This window comes from Glossina fuscipes, unplaced genomic scaffold (assembly GCF_014805625.2).
Source record: "Glossina fuscipes isolate IAEA_lab_2018 unplaced genomic scaffold, Yale_Gfus_2 1, whole genome shotgun sequence".
In the NCBI taxonomy this organism is placed as follows: domain Eukaryota; kingdom Metazoa; phylum Arthropoda; class Insecta; order Diptera; family Glossinidae; genus Glossina; species Glossina fuscipes.
Window position 1 is genome coordinate 47,623,695 of NW_023998415.1, and position 14,106 is coordinate 47,637,800.

At 33.7% G+C, this 14,106-nt stretch overlaps 1 protein-coding gene across 1 annotated transcript in view; it reads right to left on the reverse strand.

The window, feature by feature from the left end:
• Positions 1–14,106, reverse strand: part of LOC119644979 (collagen alpha-1(XV) chain) — a 448,380-nt gene that overhangs the window by 122,745 nt on the left and 311,529 nt on the right. Inside the window, exon 13 of the mRNA XM_038044722.1 lies at positions 10,203–10,367. Coding sequence (XP_037900650.1) covers positions 10,203–10,367 — 165 coding nt within the window. The remainder of the gene's footprint in view (positions 1–10,202; positions 10,368–14,106) is intronic.

The window sequence follows — 14,106 nt, forward strand, 5'->3', positions numbered from 1 at the left end:
TGTGTGTGTGTGTGTGTGTGTGTGTGTGTGTGTGTGTGTGTGTGTGTAGGCAGTATATTCATTTTCGCGAACGGAAAAATTGCTTGGCATACAGATCGACATACTCACATCTATTTAAAGTTTGATACCCATCAAAGAAAAAAAAATATACCCTATATAGGATCGCTGAAGCTTGCTTTCGAGTGCGGGTGTTGCAAACGTCTTCATAAGCCGAGTATAAAAATAGACTTAATTTAACATCTCTCTGTGAAATGATGCATAATGATGATGCATTTGAAATTATTTAAGATTTCGGCCAACAGAATAACGCGCCGCACTGATGAAAGAAATGCAAACTCTACCGATGAAAATTTCGTCTCGTTTACATTTAGTTTTTTGACTCGACTTAAAGGATTATTGCCATGAAAGTGCTTTTTGCTTGCGTCTATGGTTTTCCTTTAGAACGACCTAAATGCAATTTTAATTCCTATATCAAACACTGAAATGTACTGAAGCAGGTTTATGAATTTGTTTTTTTTTTTTTTTTTTTTCCTCTTTACCTTTACCCACATTATCCATAAACACAACATAGACTATTTCAATTGATTTGGTTGGATACGATTGCACAATTGTCAACGTTTTCGTCGGTTCGAAATTATTCATTGAAAAAAATTAAAATTGGCCTACGGATGTTCGAATCTGTTGAATACATCAACTTGGATTGAATAATAAAACAATTGTTTGCGTTACTCAATTTGGAAACTTTTTTTTTCTTTTTTGGGAACAAATGTGTCTCGAAGTTTTCGGCGATTTTGATTAATACAATCATACCTTTAATAATGAAGGCGAAATTGCGATTACAGTTTATCTGTTCACACGGTTCAATCAGATATCTCAAAACCCGTTCATAACCTATGTTATCAAAACAAACGGTCGTTATCTCTCTCTCTTTCTCTCTCTCTCTCTCTCTCTATCCATAATGAAAAAGTGTTCGATTTCGCTATGCCTGTCTATCTGTCTGCTTATTTGAAAGCAGGCTTACAGTAACAAAACCTTTTCTGGAGAAACTTTTTGTTTTTTATATTAATTCCATCATTACGCTGAGTCAGCAAAATCGCTTCATGAACGCGTTCATACAATTATCACATTTCGTTTTTCCCCAAGTCAAGGCCACAAAAATGTAGAGCTTTCAGCATAGAACTTCTAGTTCATTTTGAAGTTATCCTTAGTAAACTTTTCATGTAAAGTTCGAAAATTAATTAAACCAAAGCGCAATTATCAGAGACTCGCTGCAAATACGGCAGAGCATATAGATATACATTTTAGTTTATGCAATTGTTTATAAACAGCTACTGAAGGGAATAACAACACTGTCTGAACTTGAGCAGAAGTGGGGGGGTGAAGAGTGTGCTGTCTTGTAATTAAATTCGTTACGTAAGCTGATTGAGGGGCTTGGAAAATATAAAATCCAAATAACATTTTCTTCTTATGTATATCCAACACACCGCTTGGGTACATTAAGTTTGTATGGATGTGTACACCATCCTGCCTTTTATTAAGCGTGCGACCCATAGGGCCTAAATTTTTGAATATATTTTGTTGAAATTGAATGATTGATGAAAATTGAAATTTAAAGACGCGCGTTTGGTTTTTCTTAAATACGAACACTCTTGATGGTTCGAATAGGATTGTTTATACGACAACTTCCAAAATGAAGTCTTATTTTGATATTTTATTTATTTGTTCCACTTATACAAGAAACTCAACTAAAACAAAATAGCAGTCGAGTTCAATTGACTCTTAAGTAAATCTTAAAATTATTAATAATAAAACTTAGTATAAGTACAATAAAACAAATAAGGAGGAAAAAAAAAAAGAAAAAAAAAAAGCATGTACACAATTAGCATAGAGCCACACCCACAACCGATACAGGACCAAATTGCAAGTGAACCCCTAAGCCATCGCAAACATGCATAAGCTTGGCAACCGATAATTGTTAACAAGAAATTAATTTTCGACTCATAATGACAAAATCTAAGGTTAAATCAGTTTAAGTACGACATAGGTAAATCGCGCTTGTTGAGCAAAATTGCTTTAATGGACTTTAAAGAGTCCGTTAATGAGAATAGATGATAGACATCATTTAGGTTTTTGCAAACAACTCTGAGCGGGTTAAACAGTTCAAAGTTATATTTGCATTGACTAAGCTTTATCAACATAAAGTGCCTAGAGAAGCGGTTAGGGACATTAAAGCAAATCTCACGAAGTAATGCGGGCGAATCAATTGAACCATTTATTAATTTGATTAGGAAGGAAACCCCAAGAACAAATCTACGTTTCTCGAGTGACGGTAAGGATAACAGAAGCAACCTATTTTCATAGCGTGGAAGAGGGGAAATCGGGTCCCAACCCAAATTCCTAAGGGCAAACAGCAAGAATTGCTTTTGTATAGATTCAATTGAACCTACGTAGCATCTATATGAAGGAGACCACACAACAGAGGCATAACTCAAGAATAGGTCTAACCAAACACGTGTAAAGCCTTTTAGTAATATAAGGATCATCAAGCTCTTTGGACCACCTCTTTATAAAACCAAGAGCGGACCTCGCTTTGCTTAACGAGGACTCAATATGCAAATTGAAACGTAACCTATAATCGAATAGAACGCCTAAATCTATGAACGAATCGACTTCTTCCAACCTGTGCGAATCAATGAAGTATTGCGTACTAAACGACTTCCTTCTTAAGAAAGAAAGCTTCTTACATTTATTTAGATTTAGCTTCAGAAGATTGAGGGAGCACCATGCAACCATGCAACCAAATTGTTCAAATCACTTTGAAGAAAAACTGCATTATATTCTATTAAAGACTGTATTAAGTAGGCCTTGGCCCATTACTTTTATATTTAATTTTTTTTTTGTTTTTTTTTTGTTTCACTAAAAAGAAAAGAAAATAAACGTCTAAGAGCAAATTTTGTTCACGCACCAGAGAGAACCATATCGGACCGTTAAGAGTCCCTGCTCTAGTGTATGGATAAATATGCGTAAAGCTAAGTAGAAAGTTTTCATTTTTCTACCCACCACCGAAGTATGAGGAGTGTATTCATTTTGTCAATACCTTTGCAACGCCCAGAAGGAAGCTTAAGAGACACCGCATAGTATATATAATTTCTTGATCAATATGAATTTCTGGTTCGATTAAAGCATGTTCGTCTGCCTGTTCGTTTGTATAATGTCTGTTGTGAACATTCTCATGGCCGCAAAAAAAAGCTATGGATTTTAAACTTGGCAGGAATATTGAGAGTTCTTGCACGCGAGTTGGTCTTGAAAATGGACCAAGTCGGTATAATGACACGCCCACAGTACCACGTAAATTGAGAACGCATCCGTTTTTCAAAAGGAACGAAAAGCTGATTTTTTACTTAGTACTCGAGAGCAATAGTTAAACCAACAAAAGTGTAAATGAATATTCGGTAAGCGATGCTTTAGTACCTATATAAACTTTGAAAAAATTGACCACACCCACCCAGTGTGTAAAAAATGTACTTTTTTTTTTTCCAATACTCTCATAACGGCCCGAAACAAGCTTCAAAAACCCCAAAAAATGTATGAATTCTTGGGCAGTTTCAAATTTGGAATGCATATCAGAATGTCTGTCTGTTCGTCTGTCCATGCGTCCGTTTGTCCAACTATGTAGTAAACATACTTTCGTTCGCAAAAAACGAGGATATCGCCTAAAACTTTTCAAAAGAATTGCAAAGTGACGTAAATTTTTCAAAGGACACGCCTACAAGCCTTATACGACAAAAATTTTTATTCAAAATATAAAACCTCGCCTACTCCATATTATAAAGCATAAAAATGCGGTTATTTTATCATTTTTGTCTTCTTTAGGATAACCGCGATGGGTATAAAAAAATCGACGAGAACCGCTCAATAAGTTTCTTCCTTGTTTTTTTTTTTAATTTTTTTTTTTTAGTTTTCTTTATTATTACCGTTGTTGTCATTGCAGTTGCTATCGTTATTTTTGCGATGAAATACAGTAATGTTTTTGCTTGAATGTGTTAACATCTTCAAGATCTTTAAGAACTTAAATCATAGCACGCACCCTACAATAGCATGATAAAAAGTAGCTACATGATTTATACATTTATGTTGAGTGCTTACAATCAAACATGCTAGCATTGTTTACTTATAAAAAGAAAAGTTTGAAATTTTCTTTGTTTACTTTACGGCGGACCCTACTATTCATGTGCAAAAATGCAAAAAAAAAAAAAAAAAAAAAAATTGGCTACGCTTACTGATAAGATTTTTGTGTCTTTTTTTCCTTTTTTCACGCTTCCTGCTTATTACTCATACGGTAGACAAGGAAGAATTTTGAAATCGATTCTGTTTAAAAATGTGTCAGCTCTAAAATAAATATTATGGACCCCACAAGACGATAGAATCGTTTTCCCTTAGCAATGCAATCAATTACGTATGAAATAAATGGACTTGAAGGGTCGATATTTATAGCGTATGGTGTTTTGCCCATAAACTTTAACGGACCCACAATATGAATTTCCACTTTTGTTCTACATAAATGGAAAGTGTCAGCTGCGACCGCAGTCAATATTATAGACTAAGGATATTTAGTTGTTTTCCTTTTCTTAAGTCTCTTTTCGCACAATGACGATTGGTCTAAAGGATCGGTTCGCGGCCGTATATAATTTTCTCATTTCTTTTGTTTTATTTTCTGTTCTGTTATTTTGCTTTCGTACGGCCAAGTATTCCCTGGATCTATAGTTTTAGAAGTTATGATAAGAAGTTTTTTTCTTTTGTTATTTGTTATCAAATTAATTACGATGTGCTTCACAAAATTCATAAGCCCAAGAAGTTTAAGACCTATTCTTAAATTAATTGTGTTTTTATCTGCTATTGCTTTTATTCATAGTTTATAGATTAGTTTCCGCTGCCCACTTTTCGTGTGCATAGTGTAAATCAATTGTGGTGAAAGATGCACTGATATATTTGGAAAACAGTTAGGTATCCGCTTGTCTTTCTTTACTCTTTACAAAAAAATGTATTTTCTATCGATCTTATTTTTATGTCGTTATATTATTATGAAGCTAATCGATAAGTCCGTTGCTAAGCCATCACACAACTTTTTTCGCCTAAACATCTAATGGCTAAAATGTAAATAAATATCCGATGTAAGAGTATTTAAGCGTTCGCTTTCGAATACTTTAGTATATACTTAAAAACATATACAACCGCCGTTAAGTATTAGTGACATTGTATGCATATATATATATGCATATATATATATATACAAGTTCATATGCATAAAGAAAACATTAAATACATTTTTAAGAATGTTCTTAATGTATCTATAAACATTCGCACCTATGCATTGCTTTCGTTATAAATATTATATTCGTAAGTAGTACATAGATGGTGTTAATGTTTTCTTCAATGTTTTTGTTTTATACTTAGCAAGAAGAAAGAAAGAAATCTATTTGATATTTATGGGGAGTCCTTGAAAGAAAACATTTATTTAATGTAGGACAAAAAATATTTTCAAGATCTACTTAGAGAGCGAGAGAGAGAGAGAGAGAGTAAAGAAAAGGCAAACCAAATTTTATTTTAATACATTCCTTAGTTAGTTAGCAATTGGTATTAGAACAGCAATAAAATTTGACCAGAAAGTATGTGAAAGGATTTAATTAAATAAATCACGATGAGCAATCAACCGGCAAACATTCTCATTTTTAAATTGTCAAGTGAACGTAAAGTCCCTTTTTAGACGATAAGTAGTTTTTTGTGTTTATATGTAAATCAATATCAAAAGGTCTCGTGAAGGGGAAGGAAGGGAAATAGATACAAAAATAGACAGAGAGAGAGAGAGAGAGAGAGACAAAGAGAGAGTGACAAACAGAGAAAAAAAAGAGAGAGTGTGAGAGATAGATAGATAGATAGATAAAGAGAGCAAGAGAGCAAGAGAGAGGGTAAACCGTTGAGATTCTTCTAAACTGTTTTAAATAATTTTGCTCACAATATAACAATCACTTATCGATCGACTCAATGTATTAGTTTGCATTTTAATTTCTTTCTTATCACTCTCGTCGTCTCGATTAATGCCAGGCATGATGCTACAACAACTGTAAACTGTCTTTATCAATTTGCTAAGCTGTGACTTCAAAATTGTAACGATTGTAGTCTATAGAACTTTAGCAGTTGAGTCTGAAATCTTTCATTAAAGACAATATCAGTGTCGGGACTTGCCTCGAAAATTGGACAAATTATGCATAGATTTTACATCGCGAAACTTGACAAATAGTGAATTAATTAATGGTGAAAATAAACCGCATTTGACTTATTAAATTACTGCGTATTCTTCATTTTAATTTCCGGTACTTCTTGGCATGAATATCGTATGAAAACAAAGAAGAAGAGAAAAGTGATGTCGCTACTCGCTTGCGTGGACGTGGCATATATTTTGCCATTCTGTTAAGTACACTCGAACACTCGGTTTATTATGCATTTTTTGTAGCTTCTTGTAGTGATGAGGTAAGAACCCAGCAAGGAGGGCTGTTCTCAGTTCAAGTTTTATTGTAACGTAAACTGTGTGCAACAACTTTCCAAATGCTTTGCCAAACTTGTATTGCCATCGAGATAATGTTTACTAGAAACATAACTCGGATGAGTGGCTGAACCGACGGACATGTCTGCATAGATTCCGAATTTGATACCAAGCATATGTATGTCTTATAAAATTTTGGCTGGGCGTGTCATTTGTTGTTGCAAACGTTGTGGCAAAATGTTTGCATTCATCCTATACCTTGAGTGTGTCGTTGCATAAATGACTTGACGTTAACTAAAACTTGTATAATACATTTCTCATCGTTATTGCAGCTTTGTTGTTAAAAAACAAAAATACATAATTTGCTGTTGTCTATAAACTGCGATGCTGTTACCATCCGAGGAGAACGACTTTTATATTAATTGATTAATTTTTGTCGGACGAAATTTACTCTTAACGCAACAACTCCTCTGATACAATTATTTTATTGAGTTGGTTCACTCTCATAGAATAAAAACGATCTATGACCTTGACACCAACATTATTTGTATTATTGATGAAATGATTGCTAATTTATGTGGAAGCGTGTCGTATAAATTGTCGTTTAAAGTCAAATTAAGAAAAAAAAAAATTATGTTTGAGTGCAACTCTCATGAACCCCACTATTTCATAAAGCTAAAGAATTCCATTGCTATTTTATATCTACATATAATCCCAGTTAGATAAACATATATTTCTGTTAAATTAGGATGAATGAAATTCTGCGAGAAAATGATTGAATGACTTACTGCCTTGTTTTCTCACATTAACCGCTGAAATTAATTGCCAATAATTTATGTTGCCATTATACTGTAAGCGAGTGTTAATTGTTAAAGTCTTTGATGCTTTTAAATCTGCGTAAAGTTATATAGTTCTCTCGAACGAGAAGTTATAGTTTTTAGTAAATGCGCGAACGTTACGTTCAATAGTAAATATAACAAATGTCATAAACGGTTTGGTTATTAATTTAAACATCCGCATAAAAGTATAAAAAAAAAAGAATGTTCTAGATAAGCTTAAAAGTTAACAAAGATTGTCCTGAGAGGGAAGCATGAAATAAAATATCCAAAGGAGGCGGCATACACGGAGCTTGCGAAAATGTTAAGCTGTGCGCACGGCAGTAAATCGCATATTTTATCGCAGTTATACCACACTTTTTATACTGTAATATAAGTAAACTTAATTTTATTAAATGCCATCTCGTAAATACGTACGTAGAGGAAAAAAAACCCTTTAGCAAATTTCATGGCACTTGGGTAAATGTAAAGTCAATTAATTTTGGTTATATTCGAAAAATTTCGTCAGCCATTATATATTTGCAAATCAATTTAATAATAAATAGAGCAGAAATAAATTTCCCTTGCACACACGCTCCTATCCACAGAGACATTTAGATATGCTATATACGTTTCACATGAATAATGTGTATATCAGGTAAAGGCAAAAGTTCTTAGCTTAATTTTTTGCATCAAATTTCATATGCATTTTTTTTTTTTTTTTTTTTCTATCTTAACTAGACTTTATTAAGCCAATGTCGCGCAGTATTGGAAGTTTTGATCGATAGGCTTTCGCCATTTTTTAATGTTGAAATGATCATATGAAATCATTGTTGGGATTTCTATGGGAAAAGCTGAATTCAATTTTAGGATAGGATGCCTTGCAAGTCAGGTGAGGGGGTTGGGGGGGTAAACTTCCACTGAAAACCTTAAAAAGCTCATTAACTGCAAAAAATTCTCTCCTTGAAATTTCGCACTTCTTCGGGAAGAAACCATTTACGCACTATGAGCTGGCAAGTTATAGCCTAACATTTGTTCCTATGATTTCAAACTTCACTATAAATCTTTTCCATATGTTCGTTTAAAAAAAGTTCGTTATAAAATATTGTTATTGTAGCTGCACCAAGACGACCTTTGAAATTAAACAAGGCTGGGAGCGATTCGAAAGATTACTATGTTTCTGTCACGAAATGAAAAACTTAGCTCAGAAGGGTTTGCTATTGATTATAAATTCGATTCGGCTGCTAATTCGGCAACACGAAAAGCCTAAAATGATAAAAAATATTCTGCAACTAAAGATCCGAGCAAGCGATTCTATAACCTTTTATGCTTTTCTTTTGATATTTTTTTATGGTATCTTTAAAATAACATTCTCTATGGAAATACTCAGTAGTTGTTCGATAAGTTTATTTAAAATTAAAAATTTTCCATTAATAAACAAGCAAACAACAATATTAAATACCGAAGATCGTTTCATTTAATACAGTTATTTAATACGCCTTATACTTTTCACTTAATAACTTTTCAAAAGTAAGGAGTTATACGGGAGACGGTTAACAAAGTGACCCGACCCGACCCAAATGATTTTTAGTAGGATTCATTCTTGGGCCGTCAGTGTCCCACATATCATTAAACTTGCGACCTATACGTAGAACAATGAAAGTACATAGATAAACATCAGATCGAGAGAGGGACAGGCAGAATGGCAAACTTAGATCGATTCATACAGTGATTGAGAATCGATCGCAAGTTTAACTCAAGTTCTTCTGGGTGTTTTATAATGAGTGCTGCTCTTAATTTACCCGTTAACCCAAGTGGTGTGGAGCAGTGTAAATTTGTGTCTTTTTTTGGTCAAAATGCAAAGTGTTTTACTCAAACATTCGTCAGTTCCACAAAAATCAAGATTTAAGAAAAACTCTGTATACATTCCTTTAGTTGCAGGCATCTACATGCTACTAATTGATACTTTGCTTCTTTTTTTCTTGCAAACTCGAATTGGCACGACAATGCTCCCCTAGCAGAGCTCGCAGAGCTCTTTTAATTGAAGATGTCGCTTGAGAATGGTTCCGGTTTCTTGCCACCATTTAACAGTTTTCCAAAATAAATTTCCCTATAATACTTACTAAGCTCCTCATATATTATTATTCTGCGCCCTTGCCGGTTAACCAGAAAAACGTTAAAAAAGTTTATTGTCGACTGTTAGAATGGTGTTGCTGCTTAAGGGAGTTCTGTAGAAAGTGGAATAGCTCTAGTTGAAAGGAACAAAATTCGACCTGTATGTAGTCTGGCATTGTCTGGACGTTTCAGCTTAAATGCTCACTTTAATCGAGTCATTTGTCGACACTGAAGGGCGGAATCAAGCGTCTGCCCAAAAATGATCAGGTCATAGGGTTAATGATTCTCTCTTCACATCTTACAAAATACAAAGTATATCCTTATGAGACGTCAATCGGATACCATGACGTTCTTCACACTTTTGCGGGTCTTCCCAAGGACCACTTGATTGCGCTTTCAGACCCTTAACCTTTTCACTATTAATTCATATGATTCGCAAATATCGAGGCCTTTTTCATATGCAATCTTATGCAAATGGCTCGAAACCACGTACGCGGCCCATTTCGGCTGCCTTAACAATTGTGGCAATGCATTTGTATTAATTTCTGCTATGTATTATTATGATTTGTCAATTCTCTAGATGGGTCATACTGGTGGCCTAATACGGTTAATAGTGTCAAAGTGGCGCTATTGCAGCTATTGGGAAAAGTGCCACAAAATTTTCTTTTGCTTATTGTATTTCATAGGTAATGCATTTGCGTGAATGTGTATATGTTTAACGGTTTACTTACCCTGTCACCTTTTTCTCCAGTCATACCAGGATCACCTCGTTCGCCTTTTTGCCCCGGCTGACCGCGTTCGCCAGATCGACCCATCTCACCTTTAACACCTAGCTCCCCTTTTGGTCCTGGGCTATTGCTACGCAATGCTCCCATTGAGTTGCCCATTAAAGATTCCTGCATTCAAAAACAAATAATAAATAACCGAAAAAAAAAATATTGTTAGTGCTTTTTGTTTGTTGGCGGATTTTCATATTCTGCATTCAAAACTAAGATAAGCGAAATGAAGAAAGTCAAACCATTTACGATCTAATAAGAAGAGCTCCCTTTCCCTCTCTCTTTAATATCCACCACTTTTGGTAAACTTGCTAAAAATCTTACTTCCATGCAACTCGTAAGTGATGATTGCTTTCTAAACTATACAATATAAATCTATAGAGCACCTTACAACATGCATTCCTGATTATTTGTGTCTTGTTAGAAGCTTTAAGTGAACTTTTTCGAAATTTTTATACTTAAAAAGCGTATTGTAGAGTCTGAAATGTGTTCCAATCCAATCTTATACGCGATTATATTGATAGGGGAGAGATGACCTTATTTGGTTTCTCTTTTCTTCTTCATTCCTTTCAAAGTTACTTGAGTAATGTTTCTAATATATATTAACATACTGATATAAACATAATTAAAAGGAGCGTGTTAGTAGAAATGTGCACCGATAGATTTATACGATCAATAGCATCGTATAGCCTCATCGCAATGTGGAAATTTTCTTTTATTCCTTAACTTTAATCATAAACGAAATCTACTATTGTCGCTTAACTGAAAGACGTTATAGATACATAGCTTGCATTCAGCGTAAGCACTTGCTTTTTCTTATTCCTCATGTCCAGTTTCTTTATGGATCCTCTATACAATATATATATATATATATATGTATTTATGTCATGTATAGGTGTTTTGTGTGCACTATACCAGGGTGATAAGTACTAGTTTGATTAATGTTCACCAGCTCTTGTTACATGATAAAAATTCCATTTTCTTAATGGCATTTCTAAAGCATTTTGCAGGTACGCACGCATAAGCAAACATACAAGCATTTTCAGTGACATTACCGAGGCATATGGTATATACAACATGTGCAAAATGTAAGGTTGTTGGTTGTTTTCTTTTCCTTCATGTCTGCAATTATCAAGTTTTCTTATATTCTTTCTCCCGCTTTCACCAGTTGGACATGAACGTATTAGCAATTAGTTTACTTTGACATGTTGCACACATTTTTTTTGGTCAATTGAAACTGTATTCGTTTGTAAAAATAATCGAATCGGGAATTAGGCCTTATTTACTACGAGATCCACAAATCGTTTGTCATTTTAATTTCGTATGAAAATTGTATTAATTAAAAAAAAAAAAATGCTTAAGTTTCCTGGATTTGTGAAAATTTTCAAGCTTTTGAGATTTTTTTTCGGGTTTATGTTTTATTGCTGCTACTCACTGTTTGTGTTGAAAAGTTTCAATGAAAACAGAAATAAATAAAAAGACGCTTTACATGAATTGCACATATGTATGAAGAAAACATTTTTTTTTTTTGGCAAAAGCAACAAAAGAAGAAAAATTAATAACAAAAGTCACTAAATTTATTTTTTCGAAAATTGAAGGCAATGCGCATCAAATAAATTTTGGACGCGTTTCTCTTAACATAACACATGTACTGCTGTTACATTGACAGACATTTGATTGCTTTCTCAATCATTTTCATTGTTTGGAAGTCTGAAACACGTATCTATATAAAGGAAATGCTTTTGCAATCAGCTAAACAAGTTCAAATGTTCAAATTCAATATTTCTTCCAGATTTAGTTTTAACAAACTTTTATCGTTTACTATTATGCCGTCGAGCGGCTATGGGAAAAATAACTTAAAAGTTAGCAAAGTTATTTTTTGATAGAATTTTGGAGGTAACAATGGGCCTGGGCGATGATGACTTACTGGACTTTATATAAAGGCTCTTTTTGCAGGAAAATCCGTTGCATGTCCATTTAAAGTCACAAAAACATTTTAATTTGCATAAGTCAGGATTAGAGACGAGTCATTAATGTATTAGGTGAACATTTATTAAAGCTTAGAAACTCAAGGTGCATAGGTCTGGAGTATATCCTGGGAACCGGGGGGCCATGTGAAATGGGTAGGTAAAGCGCCTCATGCCTTATATTTCAAGAATGACTGAGAAAATTGCATAAAATATGATTTATTAAATACTTGTATATACGAATATATAAATATATAAAAATTTATATATATTAAATATATATAAATTATTGCTATAATATAATATATAGGTTTAAGCTTTAATTATGAAAAATTTTTTTCATATTTGTATAGAAAATTTTCCGTGAAATTTATTGAAGCATTCGACAAACACGGAATTTAAAATTCTTCAATGCGCGTTGATATAAGCGATGAAACGAAAACAAATTGCATTTGCTACCTCACTTTTGAGTTTTTTTTTGGTTTTTTTTGTGTGTGTGTGCACATATACGCATATATGGATAGCATAGTTTATATGCACTTAAAAACACGGTAGTGTATATGCTTTTGATTTGATGCGGCGTGACGTAATATGAAGAAACGGTTAACAGAATTGTTGCCTTTACACAAAATGAGAATGAAAGAGCAAGTAGTGGATCAGAAACACCATAAGCTCCTGAAATTGCCTTCAATTTTCAAAAGTAAGAAAACTATAATAGGATCGAATCTTTTATACCCAGCACAGTTATTCTAAAAGTTAAAAAAAAAGAAGAAAAACAAAGGATCTAAATTTTCATACCCTATAATTTTGGGCGGGCGTGGCTGATTCTTTTGTCCTGCCGTAGAATGAAAGTGAAAACTTATATTGTGCGTCCGTTGTAGTTTACGAGTAATAAGCGGAGGAACTGAAAAGCAAAGGCGTTTTCGGTTTTCGTTGTAACATAGGCGTGCCCTTCAACGGCTTTCAAATTTCTTTGCAAATTTGCTCGGAGAAATATATGCCACAGACACTGCACAACTAACATGTTTTGATGTATTCTGACCAGCAATCTACATACCTTATGGCGTTTTTGAAGCTTGTTTATGGGCGTTATAAAGGTTTTAAAAAAGTTACGAAATTTTTATACCCTTCAACATTGGGTAGATGTGACCGATATATTTAATATTGTGCTGGTGCTAAAGAATCTGGCGTACGGAATGGCCTACCGAATATAGCTTGAAATTTTTATAGGTTTATCTGTAGTTTTCTGTAGTTTATGAATTTTTAGCAAAAAACTATAGTTTTCTTTTCGAAACGCACAGATTTTCCCAGTTTACATAGTGATGCGCGGGGTGTTATGCAACCAATTTGTCTCAATTTCAGCAGCAACTAGTGGATGCCAATATTTCTGCCAAATTTTTATGCGAACAGGCGAATAGACTGACATATGTAAGTCGATTCAGAATGTGATACTGATCAAGAATCTATATACTTTGACGGGTCTCTGAAGCCTCCTTCTGGGCATAAAAGTAAGGTTGATCTCTCCTGTTATTTAGTTCTCTCTTCTTCTACTTTTCATTTTTCTTTCCCTTTTCGCATTGCTCTTTTGCCATTGCTTTATCTTTCTGCTTCTCTTGTTTTACTCTTTTCATTTTGTCTCCTCTTTCTTTTTTTTTTTTTGTTTTGTCTTCTTTTTTGTAGGCCTTTTCCTCTTCCTCTACTTTCTCCTTCATTTGTTGCTCATTCTGTGTTTTTTTTTTGTTTTTTAAACTAAATAAAGATGCAGACACATATATATCTCCGATCATCGTGAAGTAAAGCGAATAATTGATTTCATTAATGTTAGACGTGTCCACGTTGACACCGATAGGTGATTATCGCAAATTTTAGAAAATGTTTTACGGTAATTTAAT